Source organism: Montipora foliosa, chromosome 2 (genome assembly GCF_036669935.1).
Source record: "Montipora foliosa isolate CH-2021 chromosome 2, ASM3666993v2, whole genome shotgun sequence".
NCBI lineage: Eukaryota > Metazoa > Cnidaria > Anthozoa > Scleractinia > Acroporidae > Montipora > Montipora foliosa.
In genome coordinates, this window is record NC_090870.1 from 38802471 (window position 1) to 38822303 (window position 19833).

Sequence of the window (19833 nt, forward strand, 5' to 3'; positions counted from 1 at the left end):
GTTAACCACTGTTTACTTTTAGCTAGGTACTATATTTTTAGATGTAAGTTCAACAATACTAAGCCTTCGATATTAGAATACCTTTATCAGATTAAAAGTAATTTACAGTTAGAAAAACAGATCTCAGTCACAATAGGAAGGCAAAAAGCATTTGAAAATAAGTGGCACAAAATAATTCAGTCGCTGTGACTGTCTGAATGTTTTTCTCCTTTTTTCGCCCCTCTGTTATTTTTTTTTCTGGCTATTGTCAGGTAATTTGTTATCTAATCCGTTTTGCCTCCCCCCCTTTTGAGAAGTAATAGGTACCCACTTATCGATCACTGTGAAGTAATATTGTAATCTGTTTGTAACGTTTTTCTTCTTTTAAGTTTGTTAAGTAGTGTATTATGTTTTATGTTGTTAAAAATAATAATAATTATTAAAAAAAAAAACAAAAAAAAAAAAAAAAAAAAAAAAAACAACAGCAACAGTCACAGGCTTTAATGTCTCTGATAGGAAAAATTGTTCCAAAATAACTTACAGTTATTTTCATTGTTGTTTTACATAATGTTGAGATCCCATTTAAAGTTGTGCATTGCGTCCAATTTTCTTACAGTCAGATGTTATTACGCAACATTCGTTGAGTTTTTAAACCAATTATCTCACAAGTAAATGCGAACACGATTCTTTGGAATTCGCCTCGATGTATATTCATTTCATCTTAGTGTTTTTGTTCGGAACATTAAAAAAATACACTTTTGTGAGACAAATGATGACTTTATTCAAGGAACTGGGTGTTTACTAACAAGCACTAATCCTATATAATCAGATCCAATTACTTTGCGAATTACTTTGCGGTTCAGCTCACTCAGGAAAAGTACTCCTCTAAAATGGGTGGTTCCAGGGCAAAAAAAGAGGAGGTTTGGTTACCGTAAAGACAGGTAAGTGCATTCTGGAGAAGAGCAGAAACTATATACATCTTGCCAACACTACTGAGGCCACTTTTAAGGTTTTTCTTGAAGTCTAGACACTTAAAATAGTTGATTATATCACCGAATAACCATTCAACGGAGGACCTAACGACACTCATTGAAGCATTATATGCTTTCATTTGGTCAGTAAGGACCCCGTGTCGAAAAGGACATTGTAGATGTACCCTTAATGGGTACGCCGGATCCCCATAAAAACACATGGGTTGCCTAGCGTGCGAAAAAGCAAATTGTTGTAGGTCATGTAGAAATCCTGACTCCGTAAGCATGGATGCATCATGTTTTCTGCCCTCTGCAAGAAATCAAAGAAAAGCTGGTTGTGATCATAAACCTTTAACATTTGTTTACTTGTGCATATACGGCATACAGTAAGCTAAGCTTACGTTACATAACCTCGTGTTAAATGATGTGGAAGGTTAATACCATAAAATTCAGGTCTTACCTACTGGACCATACATACTGGCAATCAAGTCATTGGGTAAAACAACTGACTGAAATTTTAAAGCGTGTACCCGCTTGTGTCCGTTGTACAGGATCCTTTGATTTTCCCCAGGCCAAGCGATCGGTCTCACTGTGCCGTCTATAAAGCCGAAGCAATTTTGTAGAGGGGCACCTTTTGCGCTTATGGCTGCAGCGTACATTTCCATCTGGTCAGGGCCTAAGATATCATGATTCCATCGAGTTATTCTAGCACCGTGCGTGTCATATATAAAGTCTAAGACAGTGTTAGTCACCATACTGATCACGGGGACAGGCTTCGCAAATCTAGGAATCATATCCCCATATCTGCAGAGGAATGACAGCTGTCTCAAGAGCATGCAAAGACCCTCCATGCCGTCACAAGTAGATCCTTGTTCACACCGTAGGGTCTCTGGAACGCCAAGAACTTCTGCAATTAAAGGAATGTCTCTTTTCTTAAATCTAAACTCTGCCAGACACTTGGAGTCGGTCATTTCATCCAGCGCGAACATTGAATAATCCTCGTATGGAAAGCAAGGAGTTTTCGAGTCGAATAGATCATAGAACAGTAAATATTCTTCATCGTCAATAAAATTAGACGTATGGCTCAATAAAAGAAGTTCTTGCATTGCTTTAAAAGACGCCATTTCGAAGGAACAGTTTGCAATCAGTATCGTCGTCGTCGTAACGGCTGACCGCTTCTTAAGTTTCTATTTCCCCGCCGAAACCGACGTTGTCGTTCCAGTCCTTTCCCGGTCAATAGACGTCGTCGACTAAGCCGTCGTCGTGGTTCTTAAGTTCCCTAACATCGGACACAAACCGCTTTGGAACGAAGTAAAGTTTATTGATCGTGATCCTCATTGGTACACACGCAGGGTCAAAGGTAAGTAGGTAGGTAGGTAGGTAGGTAGGTAGGTAAGGTAAAACTTTATTTATACACGATATCAATTTACTTTACATGCTCTTCCGAGCGGTGTTTTAAATACAAATTAGTTAATTAATTAACCAATTTATATATCTAACTAAATATATTATCTATACAAAGTTATACTAAGGCTATAAAAACGATTTCATTACTTATCACTACTTATCAATATTAATTAAATACATGACTTAATGGAACAAAGAGTTGGCTATATTTTGGCGCTCAAAGGCAAGCTGTTCCAAAGAACAGAGCCACGATATTGGAAACTTCGCTTACCTGCTTCAGTACTCGGCCTAGGAACGAAAAGGTTGTATTTTGACTTTCTTAGATTATGCGAGAGAACACTGGATGTACATTTTAAAAGATTGTTTAAGCGAGTCGGAGCAAGATTATGGAGAATCTTAAACAAAATGACTGCCAGTCGCATAGAACCCCTCCGCTCCAAGGAATCCCAAATGAGGTCGCTGACAACATCAACAGGGATAGTGGAATAGAAATTCCGGAAGCATGGATGCCCACGATCAAGAAACACAACAACAGGAGAACCGTACGACAGCGGACCGCCGAAGGAACAACACACCGAAACAGCGAGGATCGCAGATCTAAAACCAACCAATCACAGCGGAGCATCCTGCTTAAAAGTTGACTCGTAACCAGTTGATCCCATCGCCTGATGAAGACTAGCAGTGTGCAGTCGAAACGTCGCGATCTACATCACAAGTGACCACATCGTGAGGCAACGAGAATACTTTATTATTATTGTACTTCACCACGATGAGTAACAGCAACCTTTTTTACGAAAATTTTCTTGCTAAAGCTTTTTGAAGAATGCCAGAATAAAAAGGTGAGATTTCTTTGGAATACTGACTGGAGATCGGCCGCCTCGTTTGTGTATAAACCAAGTTAGGATAATATGTTGTATTTGGTTGCTTAAGATTAAATTTTCTTTTCCTGTGTTTTATTCCTGTACTAGCCCGGGAAGGAGTAAGGGAAAGGTGGGGGGGGGGGGGGGGATCCCAGAAAAATTGGGTGGGGGTGTTCAACCAGCTTCCTAAGACCCTTACCCTACTTTCAGACTAAAATCTGCGAGTTTCCCCACCCTATTTCAGACCTAACCAGAATTTGATACCTTATTTCAGACCTGACTCTAAAAACAAATACCCTATTTCAGAGCTGAGACGGGCTTTAGTTGATGGTCTTATCGCCTAATGATGAAGAAGTTGCTTCTTCTAAAAAACATACCCAATTCAAGACTTGCTGAGTGCACAAGCCATATTCTATTTCAGACCAAAATGGTTAAAATTGATACCCTGTTCAAAACGGCTAAAAACCCATACCCTTTGGGGCAGTACGTACCCATGTATCATATATTAGGGAGGAACCACCCCCGTCCTCTCCCAGGGGGTGAACTAGGAGGAATGTGTTAATATTTTGTTTTCGAAAATATCATTCACTTGACCCATGGCATACCATTTGATGCTACTCAGTTTTCTTCCTCAAAACCCAAAGACAGCGGGATTATGACTGATCCGCTTAGAACAAAACGACAAGACAAACTGAAACCATTCCTTTTGCTACCACGTGCAACCTTACACTTCCCAGCCTTCCTGCTAGCATCATTTACAAACACTCCAACATACTTTACTCATCAGATCGTTGCAAAAACGTTTTCAAAACACTTCCATCAGTGGCTTACCGTCGTTGCAATGATATTAATGACGTTCTTATTAGAGTCCAATTAACTAAAACGCATTTCAATAACAATTCTCCCGGTTCTTTTTGGTGCAACAGTATCAGTTTGCACCACTTGCCCCTATATAGAACACAGCCGTAATGAATACACTTTCACTTTTTATTACCATTCCCTCAGTCATATGTTACTCATTCCTTCGAAAAAACTCATCTATCAACGTGACCTTATCAAGAAAGCTCGGTTAATTAACCCATCTCATCGAAAAAGCACAAGCTATAGAACCTCTTGGGTTTTCTCATCTGTAATTTTGGTTTGTTTATCCAGTAGCTATATCACGTTACGTTCAGCCAGCGAGCAGGCTCACTAAATAATTCACTGTGGACAAATCACCGTTTTTAGATGCCATTGCATGACTTGAATGAAGAGCTTCTTCATTGTGGTATTCATCATTTTTGACGCTTAGCACTCAAGTTATGAAACGTTCTTTCATATGTTTTTTTAACATTAAGATCATATTTTGAGACGTGCATTTGTAATTAGTGCTCGGTCTTGCACGAACATATCACATTGACTGTGCGCTCGTTTGTGATTGATCACTTTAAGCCAGGGAGATTCACTCTCAAAGTAAAATTCGTTTTCTTTATTTCTTTTGTTTTTGACTTTTAAAACCCTTATTTTGCTTTCGTCGCGTGGTGGTCACGGTGTCTATCGTGACGTTTCGACTGCAGAAGACCATCAGGTTGCACTCGAAACGTCAGGACAAACGATAATAATTTAATATTAGTGAACTTTTGAATGACGTTTTGTTGGCGTTGCTTCGAAGGCTTTTCATTCTCTAATATTTTGTTAGTTTCGCGTTGCAAAGGCTACGGTCACTATTGATGTGTTACAATAACTGCTTAACTATACAGCAAGAAGGTCTACTCCGCGCGAAATATCGCGTTCGCCCCGCTTGGCTCAAAAAGCGCCTGTCATGCAGGCTATTGATTACTCTTTTGAATGACGCGTTGCGAGCACTAAGGTCACTTTCTAAAGAAAAGTTGCTACTTGGATAAAAGAAGAAGAGCAAACGAAAAACTTAAAATGCATTCCCACGTAACTTCCTATTTACCTTGGGATCTCCAGGCTCTCGCTTGGGTGTTAATATCAGAGAGTAGAAGAGTAGCGTGACTTTGGCGAAGTGCGCTCAATTTAGTAATAAACAATCACGGGGTGATTTTGCAAAAGTTTGTGCATTCAGATATTCTGCAGTTTGAGTTATTGTCAAATTACTATTAATAGCTTTCCCTGATCAAAGAGAGAATTTCTAATTCCCAATCACAATTGTTACAAGAACTAGACGCTCTGTGAGCGTAAACTGGGTTGCCCGTTTGTAAGTGTTACACCAGGAGCGAAACACTGGGACACTCAGTTGGGTGGTAAGTGGATTTTTCTCAGAGTAATGGTGGGTGTGGCAATCCGAAGAAAAAAAGTTTAAGAATGCAATAGGTACTCCTGGTAACTCCTACAATGGAAGAAGGAGGCCAGGGGATTGAATGCGGATGCAGCATATTTCTCATTTATTCTCAGGGCTGCTCGATTCTCTAAGCCGGCTGTGTTGCGGGGAGCAAGTAAAAAACGATGAATTTAGGTTTTCTTCATTGTTGGGAGTTTAATTTAGGATACACGAGGAGGCATTAGATTTTAGACGTTGTACAACATATGTAGTTGTTTCTTCTATACAGGTAAGCTTGAAGTAATTACAATTTTTTTGAGTTTAACGGCTGGGCTGGAAGTGAGTTGATTTCGGCGGAGAAAGGCTATTATTGTAAATTCAAGTTTGATCAGCGGTTTAGCTTGTGTCCTTAGTATCCAATTTCGTGCGGTCCGAGGACCATGTGAGAGTTTGCCTGCCATGTTGTTTTGTTATTTGGTGGACTTCAAGCGTGTTCTGTAAGTCGGTTTTCAGAGAACCATTTGTGTGTTATTCGAAGCATTATACAAGCAACATTTTTCCTTTCATTTAGAAACCGTGAAAGGACTTGTTACGTGACAAGTTTGTGATATCCAACAACTGTAATAGGACCGCGGTAAAGTTCATAATTGGGACAGAGTCTGAAGCAGGATTGTGTGGAATCGTCTCAGAAGTGTATTGTAAACCGTTCAAGCTTGAATGTTGTCGAGGAGTTAAGTCTTACGTGGGTGTAATATGGAATAAATCCTTTTAACGCATTTGGAGTTTGGACTTTATTCTGTCATATGGCAATCTCTGTGGTTTTGGCGGGCAAAAGTTTGTTTGTTGCTCGTAGGCTTCCTCTTGGCCTGATCGAAGATCAATGTTCTGTGCAGTTGCTTGGGGCTTCCATTCTACTGTCAGAGTTTATCAAAGTACTGTCAGTGTAACGGTTCACTGCTTCTGATTTAAGGTGTTTGTAAGATACTTTTGCAGTCTCCTGATATAAATCTTTTGGAATCCTAGATCATTGCAGGAGCCCATGTGTGTTTCTGACCATTGATGCCGAGCATTTACATGACCAGTAATACTCATGTATCATTTCGTTCATTGCTTCATTCATCGTGGGAACACTTGAATCCACAAATGACGAGCTTCCAAATACATTGGCTTCATGGCTCAGTTGGTTAGAGTGTCACACTGGTATCGCAAGGTCATGGGTTGAGACCCTGTTGAAGTCCTGAATTTTTCAGGCTTTTCTACGCAATTGCTAGAATTGTTTTCATAACTGCGAGGATCATAACTTCACTTGAGTTTTTACTTAATAGCCTAACAATAATTATTGTTCTCTTGTTGGATGTACATTGTATTTCTGCAAAAAAAAGGAAATGAGAAAACTTTAAGAACTTTTAACTTTTACGGAAGATGAATGTGGGTTCGTCCCAAGTGTTTTTGGTTTTAAAGGAATTTACATAACAGACAAAATATGCAAGCAATGGGACCATGAAAAGAGCGAAAAGATATTTTCATATCAACAACTGGGGGACTTTTGAAAGATGTATTTTTCAGCATGTTACGTGCAAACCAAGAAAAAAGAAATCAGAATTCCTTTAGTAAGAGTCTTACCTATGATCCTCTGATAACTACATGTCGTTGATGGAATTTTCATCCTAACACCCTAAAAGAAAAAAATATATTTAATAACAAGGTTCCAGATTTTATTTTTATGAATAAGTATTTGTTATTGTAAATAAGGTGGGCTTTTGAAATATTTCTTTTATTGTTTTTACAATAACAATACTACTACTACTACCACTACTACTACTACTACTACTACTAATAATAATAATAATAATAATAATAATTATTATTATTATTATTATTATTATTACTTTTATTTTATTTTATTATTTTTTTAAAGGGGAACTGAAGGCAAAAAAAGGATTTTTTGTTTAAACTTTAGACCATACACAATAAAGTTTTCAACTTTTTTCCTGGCATATCTGTCGCTCTTCCACCTAAAAAAAAGTTTTTATTCCAATTTTAGTCTATCAGTATTGCGGCTCAGAGTGGAGGAGTCAGTGGTCATTTTTGCATGTGAGAAGCAGTGTTTAGACTGATGTTTGTTGTGAATATTGAGTCCACGAAGAAACAGCAAAGCAACAAAGAAAATATCCACAGCAGCACTTGTGTTTACCTTGTTTCTGTTGATTAAGAAATCTCTGTTCCCCGTATCATACCTCACAGCAGGCGCCTGACTTAGTTTTTGAGCCCGCCCTTAAAAGGCCAAAAAAGTGGGAAAAGCCCAACTTCGAACGTAATTTTGTCGCAAAAAACAAGAAACGAGAAGAAGTAACTCCACAAACTTAACTTTACTTATGTTAGGTTAATTAATTTCCAAAAAAAAAAATGTTGGAAAAGTTGTTGGTTTTGGCCTTCAGTTCTCCTTTAATGGTGGTCTGAACTGGTACGTCATATAAGAAGCATGCCTGTTGTTTATAGTTATTAAGAGTCCTGCCTGGGAATATTTGAGTAAGATGAAAGATACAAAGTAATAAGTAAACTTACCTACTCGTGGTGCAGAGCACAGGCAGGGGGTGAGGCACCATATGGTGGTGCCTTGTAAAATGCTTGTCAACAGACCTCTGAAGTCTCCCATTCTGGTTATGGGAACTTCTAGCTTAGAAAGAAAGATTGTCTCCTCAGGTTCTTGGGCAAGTTTGGAAGTTCTTGTGGCATATGAACATGATCCTTTTTGACAAAGGAATTGATAGAATTTATCAACTTCTAGAAAAAAATTTTCTTGGTAATTTCAAATTGATTGACAGATGATTATCAAAATCTCTGCTTATTCCAAAACAATTACATTATTGTGTAACATGTTTTTCTCTCCACTGGTTGCAGAGCCTTAGATTTAATCTGCTTTGCCTAAGTCAAATGATGCATATAATAACAATAATAATATTATAGATAAATGTTTATAATATTTAAGACGAAACTGATGAAACTTGTCAAGGTGGTGCACCAATTTGTCTGCTTTTGAGGACACTGTGGTAGATTAGGATTTTATGAATTTCCAGTTTTGTTCTAGCTGGACTTGTGATCTCTTTGCCAGGTCTTTGCGACACCTTTTTTCAAAATCTCTAGAAGAGTTCTTTTATTTTCATTGTAAAAGATCTTTGCATGAAAGTTTCATAATATCATTTTAGTTATAGCTAGCATATGGATATTTTAACAGCACATGGTTCCTGCCAAGACACATTTGTACATTTATGAAAATTTTATATTTACAGTTATTGCTATAAATAAATATTATATGCTTTGCATGACAGTTTAAATAAATATAAATATTTAAATAGTTTTGTTATATTTTATGGATATTTTAACAGCATCATGGTCAGAGTAGTAGACACTAATTACAGTATTCTCTATGATGTCAAATTTTGTTGTTTTTAGGTAAATTTGGTCAAGTATGTTTCCTGATGAAACAAAAGTTGGACTTTGTACAAACTGTGAATAACCTAGAGAGGTCATTAAAGATTTTAGCGGTCTTATGCTATCATCATTTAAGTAGTTGATATTGAAATCCCCAAGAATGATGTCGATTGGATAAGTGCCAAGGATATTTCGTAGATGGCTTACATACTGTATTATATTTGAGTTGTTCTTTCGGTAAAGAAAAAGAACTGTAAAATTGGGACACATAGTTGTAAATGTATTCAAAATTATTACAAATTTCATTGCATTTACTTGTGGAAAGTATTCATGTTCCTTAGTTTCTATTGATCTTCTGGTACACAGTGCCAAACTTAAAAATCTATCAGTAGGATGATCTTGCCTGTAGAGAGTAAATGGTAGTAGATGAGATTTTATGTCAGTATCATTGCTATGAGGTACAAGTTGTGTTTCTGTCAGTGCAATTAGATCACTGTTCTTTATGTTTGCATCATACTTGATATCTACACTATGTTTTTTGAGTGATCGTATGTTTAATAGACATATAGTGAGCACTGAATTATCCTTATATTTTTCACTAGTTCCCATGGTTTTTGAGATGTCTCGCAGTCTTTCATATTCTTTATGTACCCGAGGATCTGCTTTCACATGTTTGCTGTTAATTTTTCCTAGAATGTGAATACCATTTAAAGAGGTCGCTCGGCTCAGTGCAACATATACCTGACCATAATTGAATGATCTCTGTTTGACCAACTCAAAACTAATGACAAGACTGTTAAGTGACAATCCCTGTACTTTGTGAATGCTAACAGCGTAGGCCAATGTTAAAGGGAATTGCATTCTCTGTATTTCTGGAGAAGAAGGTTTATGTGGATGTATTTTAATTTTTGCTAGGACAGGTTCTATGGGTACAACTCTGTTTTGTCGCACAAAACTGCTAGTACTCTTTTGAATTAAATTGTTGCCAGCTTTGGCATCATCAAATTTTACATAGATAATGGTGGGTTTTTTGTTATTTTGATTTACTTCAATTTTAACAACAGTTCCTAGTTGACCATTTATAAGTCTATCTGCAATATCAATGTTGTTGGTTAACATAACTCTAGCAGATTCCTTTATACAGATATTAGCATCAAGTCCACCAGTTTCAGACCTGGGTCTAGCTAAAATTCTGTTAATATCTTGCTGTGATACATTAGGCGGGTACTGATCTGTGGCTTTAAGGTTAAACAACTGTGCAGGTATTTGGTGCAATTTCATTTCATTGTGTCGATTGACTGGATTATTTTCAGCCCAGATGTGAAGAGCATCTGATGGGTAATTAACATCTGATGGATCTATAGATCTAGATTGGATGCACTTGATATCTTCTTCAGTTTGAGTTGCTGTACGGAACCTATTCAGAAGTTCAGCAAATGGCTGGTCATCCTTCTGCCTCATGATATCAACAAGCTCTATCATTGTGAATAGGTGCCATGGGTGGCACAAGTTAAACACATCATTTTTGTAATTTGCAAAAACAGGTTTCCTGCGTATTGGTGGTAGTTGATACATGTCACCAATAGCAAGAATGCTAATGCCTGCAAACAGGTGAACATTTGATGTGCCAACAATTTCTTTTAGTCTTTGGTGGATATGAAGCAAAGTATTGTTAGCAACCATAGAGATTTCATCTATTATGATCAACTTGAGGTCAGCTAGTAACATTCTCATCTGTGTTTTCTTTTGGTCAGACATTGCAGATAAATTATCACCTGTTTCTTTGGGAATTGCCAAGGCAGTGTTTATTGTTGTCCCATCTATGTTAATAGCAGCAACTCCAGTAGGTGCCATTAAAAGAACTGTAGGTAATTCAGGATTCATTGGAGGATGTCTAAAGGTCTTTGTGACAGTGTGGTAGATTGTTTGGATCAAGTGACTTTTACCAGCACCTGCTCCACCAGTTATAAATAAATGTATTGGTTTTACTTCTTCAGGTTTTAGACTATTCATGTTTTTCATTTTACTTCTACACCAGGTGAGAATTATATCATAAGCATAGCGCTGTTTTTTGTTCAATGATCTAACACACTCCCGTAGCTTATCATCACTAATTTCTGTTGGCTGGTTGTATGTTATCATTCCAAGGTTTGAATGATTCTCAGTTTCTGATGATGAAACAAGATGTGTAGGTAATAGTTCATTAAATGACTCGTTTGGTGCTGAATCATCTTGCTCTTCAGATTGTAAATCTGCATTTTCCTGGTCATTCATAGAATCATAGCTGGAGTGGATGATATTGCCCTGGTTATTTCGAAGAAAATCAAGTGCTTCTGTAACAGCATCAGCATCAGGCTCAAATTTCTCTCTGTTTCGTTCCACTACAGCTTGTACTTCATGCTCATAGAATTTAGAAGCATATGTTTGATCACTTCCTAAAAGACTTGTTTCATCTCTCCATGGGTAATAAAGCATCAGGAGATGATGAAAATACAGTTCAGGTTCTTTTGCTTTGTTTGGCTTGTGATATCTTATAACAGCTTTTACTTTTCTACACTTCATAACTTCATGCGTGTTCATTAATCTTATTTTGTCTGGAGGTGACGTATCAGGATCACAATTGTGATGTAATTCAATGACATCGTCAGTTAAAACCTCAGGTTGAGCATCAGCTGTTTCTTGGCAGTCCTTTTTGTATTCTTTATAATAGTATGCAGCAAACTCTGCCAGACATAGCCTATCTACAGAAGGAATACACTGTGGTCTTAAAGTGTATCGATCAATAATATTTGATTTAAAGATATCAGTACTTTCATTATCGAGTTCATCAAGTTCTTCTGGTGATTTTGCAATGCGTACCCTTTTTTCTGGTAGGTCAGTGCTTACAAAAACTGTTGCAGGGAATATTTTTCGTAACCATAGTTCAGGCATGCATCTGTAAACACATTCTTGTGAACTGACTTCTCTGGTAGAGAGGAAAGCAGCACCAATTCTTTTTAAGCTATCCCTGACACTCAAGTTTTCTTTCTTAGCTTCCTTTGCAGCATTCATAATTGCCTGTGAGCATTCAGTCTCATCCTTGGTAAAATATGAGCACACGTAAGTTATGCACTTGTAGTGGTTAAATACAGGTTGCAAGTCAACATTCGCTCTAAAACCCTTAATACCAGCAATAAAATAATTATTAATAAAACAACTGTTTGTTGGTCTTTTAAGGTGCAGCTCATAGTCTGAGTCAGGTGAAATGGATAAAGCCCAATAATATTGCTCTTCAGTTATGTTTACAGATTTGAAAATATCAGCTTCTGTTAACGTAGGATTATAATTTGCCTTACTGGGATTTAACACTTCATCTATTTTTTCTTTAACTAGTGTAAGGATTTCTTTTTGTCTGTCTATGGTACTCGTCTTTTTTTCTGGATTTAAATCATCAGAAAGAGGTTCAGCCACAATAGTCTTGTTTGTAAAAAAGTGTCCAAAATTAAACCTACATTTAATGTTTTTGTATTTTCTACACGTCTTTGAATGACTGTGCTTTTGGTAGGTTTTTACAAGCTCATGTAACTCAGGGTCTTGACTCTGATCAGGAAGGCATGCCTGCACATGTTCATCTATGAAATGGATATAAGCTTCCTTGGTATCATGTGTTAGTTCAGGGCAATCTGATGTCCATATTAAGGCATGTAAGTGAGGAGAGCCTCTCATCTGAAACTCAATGCGGAGTGCATAGTATACTATTTTACCAATTGGGTTTGCATTAGTTAGAAGAATTTCAGTGAAGAATGTTTCAACTCTATATTGAAAGTGCTTAGCAACAACAACAGGATTTACATTCAGCATTGAGCATCTTTCATTATAAGATAAAGCATCAACTTGTTCATTTGTTAGATTTTTGCCTTGTGTTCTTGCAATAATCTGAAACAGTTCAGGCCACCTAAGGTCAGCGCAGGATAATGTCATAAACCATGTTGGTATTCCAAGCTGTTTTACCATAGCTACTACTTCATACATAAATTTTTGCCAATAAGGTGGTGTTCCTGGAATTTGTCTCAAAAATAAATAAGCCTGATCTTGACAAATAAGATTTTGTAAATTTTGCATATTATTTGATCTTATTTGAGAAGCAGTAAGAGGCTGGCCATGCATTTTTTTCAGAGCAATATTGATGCTATCTGATACTTTCTTCTGTTCTATGATGAACTGAGCAAAGAAGAGATATTCGGGATTGGTAGCAAATCTACCACTGTGATGTAAAAGTCTTGCATTGAAGTACTTAACTGGCGACAACTTTATTTCTCGGTTGACAGAGTACCCATACTTTCCTTTTGGAAACAAAATAGGAAATGCTAGTTCTTCACATTGCTTGTCTGCCATGAAGGAAACTGGATGTTTACTTTCACCAGGTGCAATAGCATAGACTTCGTCTCCTTGAGATGATACATTATCATTTTGCTCAACAGTTACAGGATAATCTGGTATTACAGACTGCAAGCAAGTTTCACTTGTTGGTGCTCGATATTCATTTAAAGGATCATCATTTTCTTCATCTGCCAGTGTGCTGACATTCTCACCATTTTCATTGTTTGAAGAAGTGTCATCACTTATACCAGATTCAGTAGAGTGGTTGTCATTATTCAAAGTTGAATCGTCTAAATTAACATCATTTTGTTGCAATGTTTTAAGATGCCTATCTATTTTGTCAATATCTATACATATATTATCATACAAGGGATTATTCATTTTGAGCCACATCAGAGCATTTAATATTAGTTGAGGTCGCACAGCTTGAAAATAAACATGTCCTCTAAACTCCATTTTTCTCTTTAGTTTCAACATGATTATACCTGACCTTTCAGGAGGACGTGGCAATGTAGTACATGTTTGATCACATTCAACTGGTATATTGCATATTGCTCCTTTAATCTTCCTCTGTTGGCCTTTAGGCATTACCACTATCTTTTCAAAAACTATCCTCTGTGCTATTAATATTTGTTCAAGTTTTTCTAGTACTGAGAGTTCTGGTGGTATTCTATCAACTTCCAGTTTATTACCTACAGCTTGACATGGTACTTGCCCTTTTGAAACTCTTGCATGACATGTTCTACAGATGTATTGTTTGTCATCAAATGACTTTATCTCAGTGAAAAGACGGTGTATGCTGTATTTATTTTCTTTAAGTAAGATAACTGTTTTTCTATATAGTATTCGATGACAAACTGAACATATGTAATATGGCCCCTCTCTGATCTTATTCTGAAATACTGATATGTAGTGATCCAATTTATGCTGAACATCGTTTGCCTTTTTTCTAGAAATTTTTGCTGCATCACTTATGCACTTTATTATTTTTTGCTTTTTTATAGGATTCATGCTGCAATATTCTTGTTTTTTATTGTTCAAGTATTGTGCCTTAATGAGTGGTTCCATTGCATCATAATTCCGCTTTTTTTGTTTATTTATCAGTTCTTTTTCTGCAGGATCTAGTGACTTGTACCACACTGCTCTGTCAGACAAGAGCTTTTCCTTTTCTGCAGGTTCTAGCGATTTGTACCTCTCTGCTCTGTCAGACAAGAGTTTTTCTTTTTCTGCAGGATCTAGAGATTTGTACCACTCTGCCCTGTTAGACAAGAGTTGTTCTTTTTCTGCAGGATTTAGTGATTTGTACCACACTGCTCTGTCAGACAAGAGCTTTTCTTTTTCTGCAGGCTCTAGCAATTTGTACCTCTCTGCTCTGTCAGACAAGAGTTTTTCTTTTTCTGCAGGATCTAGAGATTTGTACCACTCAGCCCTGTCAGACAAGAGTTGTTCTTTTTCTGCAGGATTTAGTGATTTGTACCACTCTGCTCTGTCAGACAAGATTTTTTCTTTTTCTGCAGGATCTAGTGATTTGTACCTCTCTGCTCTGTCAGACAAGAGTTTTTCTTTTTCTGCAGGATCTAGAGATTTGTACCACTCTGCCCTGTCAAACAACAGTTGTTCTTTTTCTGCAGGATTTAGTGATTTGTACCACTCTGCTCTGTCAGACAATAACTTTTCTTTTTTCGCAGGATCTAGTGATTTGTACCTCTCTGCCCTGTCAGACACGAGTTTTTCTTTTTCTGCAGGATTTATTGATTTGTACCACTCTGCTCTGTCAGACAAGAGTTTTTCTTTTTCTGCTGGATTTAGTGATTTGTACCACTCTGCTCTGTCAGACAAGAGTTTTTCTTTTTCTGCTGGATTTAGTGATTTGTACCACTCTGCCCTGTCAGACAAGAGTTGTTCTTTTTCTGCAGCATTTAGTGATTTGTACCATTCTGCTCTGTCAGACAAGAGTTTTTCTTTTTCTGCAGGATCTCGAGATTTATACCACTCTGCTCTGTCAGACAAGAGTTGTTCTTTTTTTGCAGGATCTAGTGATTTGTACCACTCTGCTCTGTCAGACAAGAGTTTTTCTTTCTCTGTAGGATCTAATGACTTGTACCATTCCGCTTTGCTAACCAAGTATTTTCGTTTGGCACTAGGTTCCATGTTTGCATAACTTTCTCTTCGTTTTTCGGCAAGTGAATTTTTCTGCCTATTAGATTTGTGTTTCCTTAATACCTTTTGTCTTAAAGTGCTTGACAAATTACTGTAACAGTTTAGAAATCTGATAATGTATGCTACCTCTAAATTATTAGTTGTATTGATTTTTGTAACAGTATTAGCGAGGGCTTGAAGAAGGAAGTTGCTGTCATTGACAGTTTGAAATTCATCTAAAGTTCCATCACTATGGAATATTATTAAGTAGTATTTGATGCTTTTAGTCTTAGAATTGTGCTGAAATATGCAACTTGCACAGTAATTTAAAAACCATATTATAAATCCAGTATTCCCTCTTGTGTTATCCAAAATAAAGTTCTGGAAGAGTTTGCTACTGCTGGATGCACAACTAAATATGCCTTCTTTTTGTGCTGTAAAGACAACATCAATAGTTGCATCATATATTTGAAGTTTGTTTGGAAATTTGTGTAAACAGACATTTTCATCAGGACATGAAAATTGTTCCTTGTAAAACTCACTTCCATGGTCAATAATTGCTTCTAGAGTTTGTGAATTCCAGTAAGTGCATGCCTTAACCACTGAAAAACAAATGCTATAAAATGATAAAGCACAACAGTGTCGTATGAAAGACTCATTGTTTCTTGTTGAAATATGCGCCATTTCTCCACCATCATCAGCAAGTTCTGATTGAGAGATTTCACTGCCCTCATCAACTAAGTGATTATTGTCCTTTTCTAGTCTTGTTATGTGAACACCTATCAGCTCAAACAATGTATTTGAATTTTCATACAGGGTTTGCAAATAACATGTGACATCCTGTATACTTTGTGCTTCTAATAATACACATGTTCCTTGAGAATGGGGCATACCAAATGCATCCCTAGCATGTGAATCAAATATTTTAAATTTACCACCTGGAGTACAGTACATAGAAACAGTACTACATTCAATTGTTAAAAGAAAGGATTGGTAGTTTTGCCTTACTAATGTTAGCAAAGCATCAATCAAAGGCATACAGAAACTCAAACCAGGTATAATGGATCTACCATTTATAGTACCACTATAGCTTGAACTGTATTGAAGCTGATAATCTGTATTAAACACATTGAGCACTTCTGGTAACTCAGTTAACAACAGGAAAGTTTGTCTGGACAGTCTAGATAACCCAGAATACAATTCATTACCAATGTTCATGATGTTGATCAAGTCCACTGATGATAGAATATTATTCCTGTAATTATAGATAAGTGAAGTAAGAGACATTGCTACACACTGAGTGCCTGCATTCTGGCCGAACAATTCCACATTGCCTTGACTATAAGGCGCTTGAATAGTTTTGGTATGATCAATGGGCCCAGGGTTTTTCTCTATATCATTAGACAGCTTTAACTCCGTATGATTCATCCTATGGTTAACATTCTTATAAACAGATCTTACTGAAGTATAGTTACACCTAAGTTTCACTCTTCCACGGCGAGTTTTAGGTTTTTTCCTTCGATGTGCTGTCCACCACGTCCTTTGTGTACTCCTCTTCTTAGCAGCAGACCTTAGTCTTACATACAAATAGTCTAACTTACGATTAAGTAAACTCAATTTCGTAAATAAATGCATGGCAGAAGATTTCGGTACGTTCTTTTTAATATATTTTCGAACTAATTTCCTGAAAGATCTGCTCTTATGCAAGGCTCGTGATAGCTGTTTCACTGGAATTCTGCTTGGTTCTCGGTCCCTTTTTGGACGCCCTCCTACACATTTACAATAAACAAACTTAGCATAACGAGATCGAAGTTGCAAGTCATTTACTGATTCTTTATTATCAATATCCACAACAACAGATGGCTGTACGGCATTCTCAAATATGTTCTCCTGTAAGGCTCGCGTTAGCTGTTTCGCTGAAATTCTGCTTGGTTCTCCATCCTTTTGAACAACATGGCGACGCCCTTTTAAACATTTACAATAAACAAACTTAGCATAACGAGATCGAAGTTGCAAGTCATTTATTGATTCTTCATTATCAACATCGACAACAACAGATAGCTGTGCGCCTTTCTCAAATAAGTTACAGTCATTGAATGCATTCAAAATAGGTTCATCCAAACATAAAACGCTGCACCAAGCATGGTACAAAATGCTGACAACATTAGTGAGGATGATTCCAAACGATACAAATAGTTGAATATGAAATAGCATTACAGCTCGAAATACACAGAAATTCAGTAATTGCAGAAAACAAACAGCCATAATAATACAAATGGATAGAAAATTCACCTTCTTTTTCAGAATTTTAATTAAATGCATCCGGCTCAGCAGACTATCTTTCTGCGACTCGAAGGCGTCAGTACTGACTTTGTGCTCACCAACTTCCTTCTCTTGGAGGCTTTGACAGTTCTGTGCTTGTCTTGTTTGGTATTTGGTTTCAAAGCAGTTCATATCAGTGTAGTTCATATCATAATTCTCATATCTTTGCTCATTTAGTGCACATTTGTTCTCAATATAGCTTTCTCTCAGTTTGCGGACCGACCCGGGCCAAAACATTCGCTCAATGACATCTTTTAGTGTGGGTCTACCGCGAACGGCGTGTGCATAAGTAAGTGGTTTGAGCGTTCCCAGCAAGAAGCTCAATACAACAAAAAGCCACATGGCGACAAAACACGTAATGCCTTCTAACTCTGGTCTAAGGCAACTAACTTCACCACAATTCGATCGCGCAGGAGTGACAATGAAATGGTTCTTCTCAATCATGTGATTCTGCCTGTCAACAAGGCATTATGCTGAGGATCGAAATCCTCCAATTATCATCAGCTATTTCATTTCGCATGTCAAGTGATTGCTGACACAGCAAATGTTCTTCATTCCGCAAACAAAGCTGGTCACGTTCTCGAGATGATACACAGAAGGCGTAACAACAGGTGCAGAAGGAACAGAAATGGATTGTTTTAACTCTGTACGTACTGCCGCAAAGCAAAGCTAATAGCTCATAAACATTAGCGAAAAATGATTTCATAATTCATAGCCAAATCACCACGGGCAAAAAAAATCCTCGCATGCATATGTCGCATAACGGGTTTCTAATGATTGACAGATTTCTTTCTTTATAAGGCAATCATGGAAAGGGTCCGGACGCACTGGGCAAATTTTTAAAAAATCTGTCACCAGTTCCCTGAGACAAGTGCGACAGGTGATTATTTTGTAAAGGCTTACCAAACTTTCGAAACGCCGTCGTCCTGCCTGGGAGCAGGCCAAATTTTTGTCAGAGGTGAAATCTGACAGATTTGTCAATTTACATACCATGATTATGATGATTTGAAGGAAAATGTCATTTAATCTCTATTTTTAGTCGGAGTATTTGGTGTTTATTTCGGTATGATTGACACTTGTGGTTAACAAATGTTTTACTGTGTCTCAGACTCTCAGTGATTCCACGCGTGAAAAATTGAAAATTTGAGCCAAATTTCGTCGACATTTTTGGAAGGGCCAAACAAATTTTGTCAGTCCAGTGCGTCCGAAACCAAACCACAAAAGCGGCAAAGATCTGAGGTAGCTTCCCCTGTGCGCACTAGATAAGATTAACGAAACTTTTAAGACGTGTAAACAAATATTACACATATGCAAATTAGTTAACCTTGGATAATACGCAACGATATTCAGAACAGGCAGAAAAATCTCACAAAAACCTTTTCCAGCCAAAAGTAAATTTATTGAAACAAACAACATATTTGCTATTAGAGGGAAGGAAAAACTTCCCATTTCATTGCGTGCGTGCAAACAAGCTGCCAACACACTCCGTGTCAAAAACGCGACTAAATAAATTTCCCACCAGTGTTCAGCATCAAACCCTTTGCTGAAAAACCCTTTACTTGAATTATTTAGTGAAATATAGCAACAAGCTTTCTTTCAAATAATTTTTGACTAACAATAATTAGTGAAATTTGATTTCAGTGTTGTACAAAACACCACACTTGGTAACAATATTAGAACTACGGCTCACTTTGATTACGGCTCGACGGGCGAAAGATTGTTGTCGAAGTCCATTACTCGTCGAGTTCCTGAGAAACGTATCTATTTTGACTTAAGGGTGAACTATTTAAACAATCGCGAGCCATTTAATTGAAAATCTAAACATCTATGAGATACAAAAAACAGACTTGCGAATTATCGCAAATCACAATGCTGACAAGCACAAAAGTAGAAGTAATGGTCAAATAATTATGAAGTTTGTAACTATCTTAATGTTTTTGCGTTAGAGTAAAGGGGATATTTGTCACACTCAAATTTCGCAAAAACGTGACTTTCATGTAAACAATCTTCGCACTCGCAAGTCGTAGCAATAAATTGGATTAACAACCAAGGTAGTTAAAGGAATATTGTTGGCTTCCCAAATAAACTTCATTTCTTGGCT

General features: G+C 37.1%; 4 protein-coding genes across 5 annotated transcripts in view; 1 reads left to right on the forward strand and 3 right to left on the reverse strand.

Annotated features, from left to right (window-relative positions):
* Positions 1–384: 384 nt before the first annotated feature.
* LOC137993039 (uncharacterized) lies at positions 385–2074 on the reverse strand. Its single transcript, XM_068838695.1, has 2 exons — positions 1411–2074; positions 385–1260 (listed from the first exon to the last, which is right to left on the reverse strand). Exons 1-2 carry the CDS (start codon positions 2072–2074, stop codon positions 848–850), a joined length of 1077 nt encoding a protein of 358 aa, XP_068694796.1. The 3' UTR covers positions 385–847.
* Positions 2075–5686: 3612 nt separating this feature from the next.
* LOC137993037 (uncharacterized) lies at positions 5687–10373 on the reverse strand. 2 transcript variants are annotated; one of them, XM_068838693.1, is made up of 3 exons: positions 8046–10373; positions 7104–7155; positions 5687–6849 (listed from the first exon to the last, which is right to left on the reverse strand). In XM_068838693.1, exon 1 carries the CDS (start codon positions 10371–10373, stop codon positions 8829–8831), a length of 1545 nt encoding a protein of 514 aa, XP_068694794.1. In that variant the 3' UTR covers positions 5687–6849; positions 7104–7155; positions 8046–8828. The 2 variants fall into 2 exon arrangements, with proteins under 2 accessions (XP_068694794.1, XP_068694792.1); XM_068838691.1 differs by having other exon boundaries at positions 5687–7155.
* A 4-nt stretch (positions 10374–10377) lies between these two features.
* Positions 10378–19833, reverse strand: part of LOC137991633 (uncharacterized) — a 19224-nt gene continuing 9768 nt past the window's right edge. Inside the window, exons 2-5 of the mRNA XM_068836688.1 lie at positions 15205–18186; positions 14806–14985; positions 10486–14757; positions 10378–10387 (exon numbers count right to left, since the gene is read on the reverse strand). Coding sequence (XP_068692789.1) covers positions 10378–10387; positions 10486–14757; positions 14806–14985; positions 15205–18186 — 7444 coding nt within the window. The remainder of the gene's footprint in view (positions 10388–10485; positions 14758–14805; positions 14986–15204; positions 18187–19833) is intronic.
* Positions 18967–19833, forward strand: part of LOC137993034 (uncharacterized) — a 31193-nt gene continuing 30326 nt past the window's right edge. The window contains exon 1 of the mRNA XM_068838687.1: positions 18967–19833. This exon is cut by the window's right edge and continues 2041 nt beyond it. The gene's annotated coding sequence lies outside the window, so the exon portion shown is untranslated.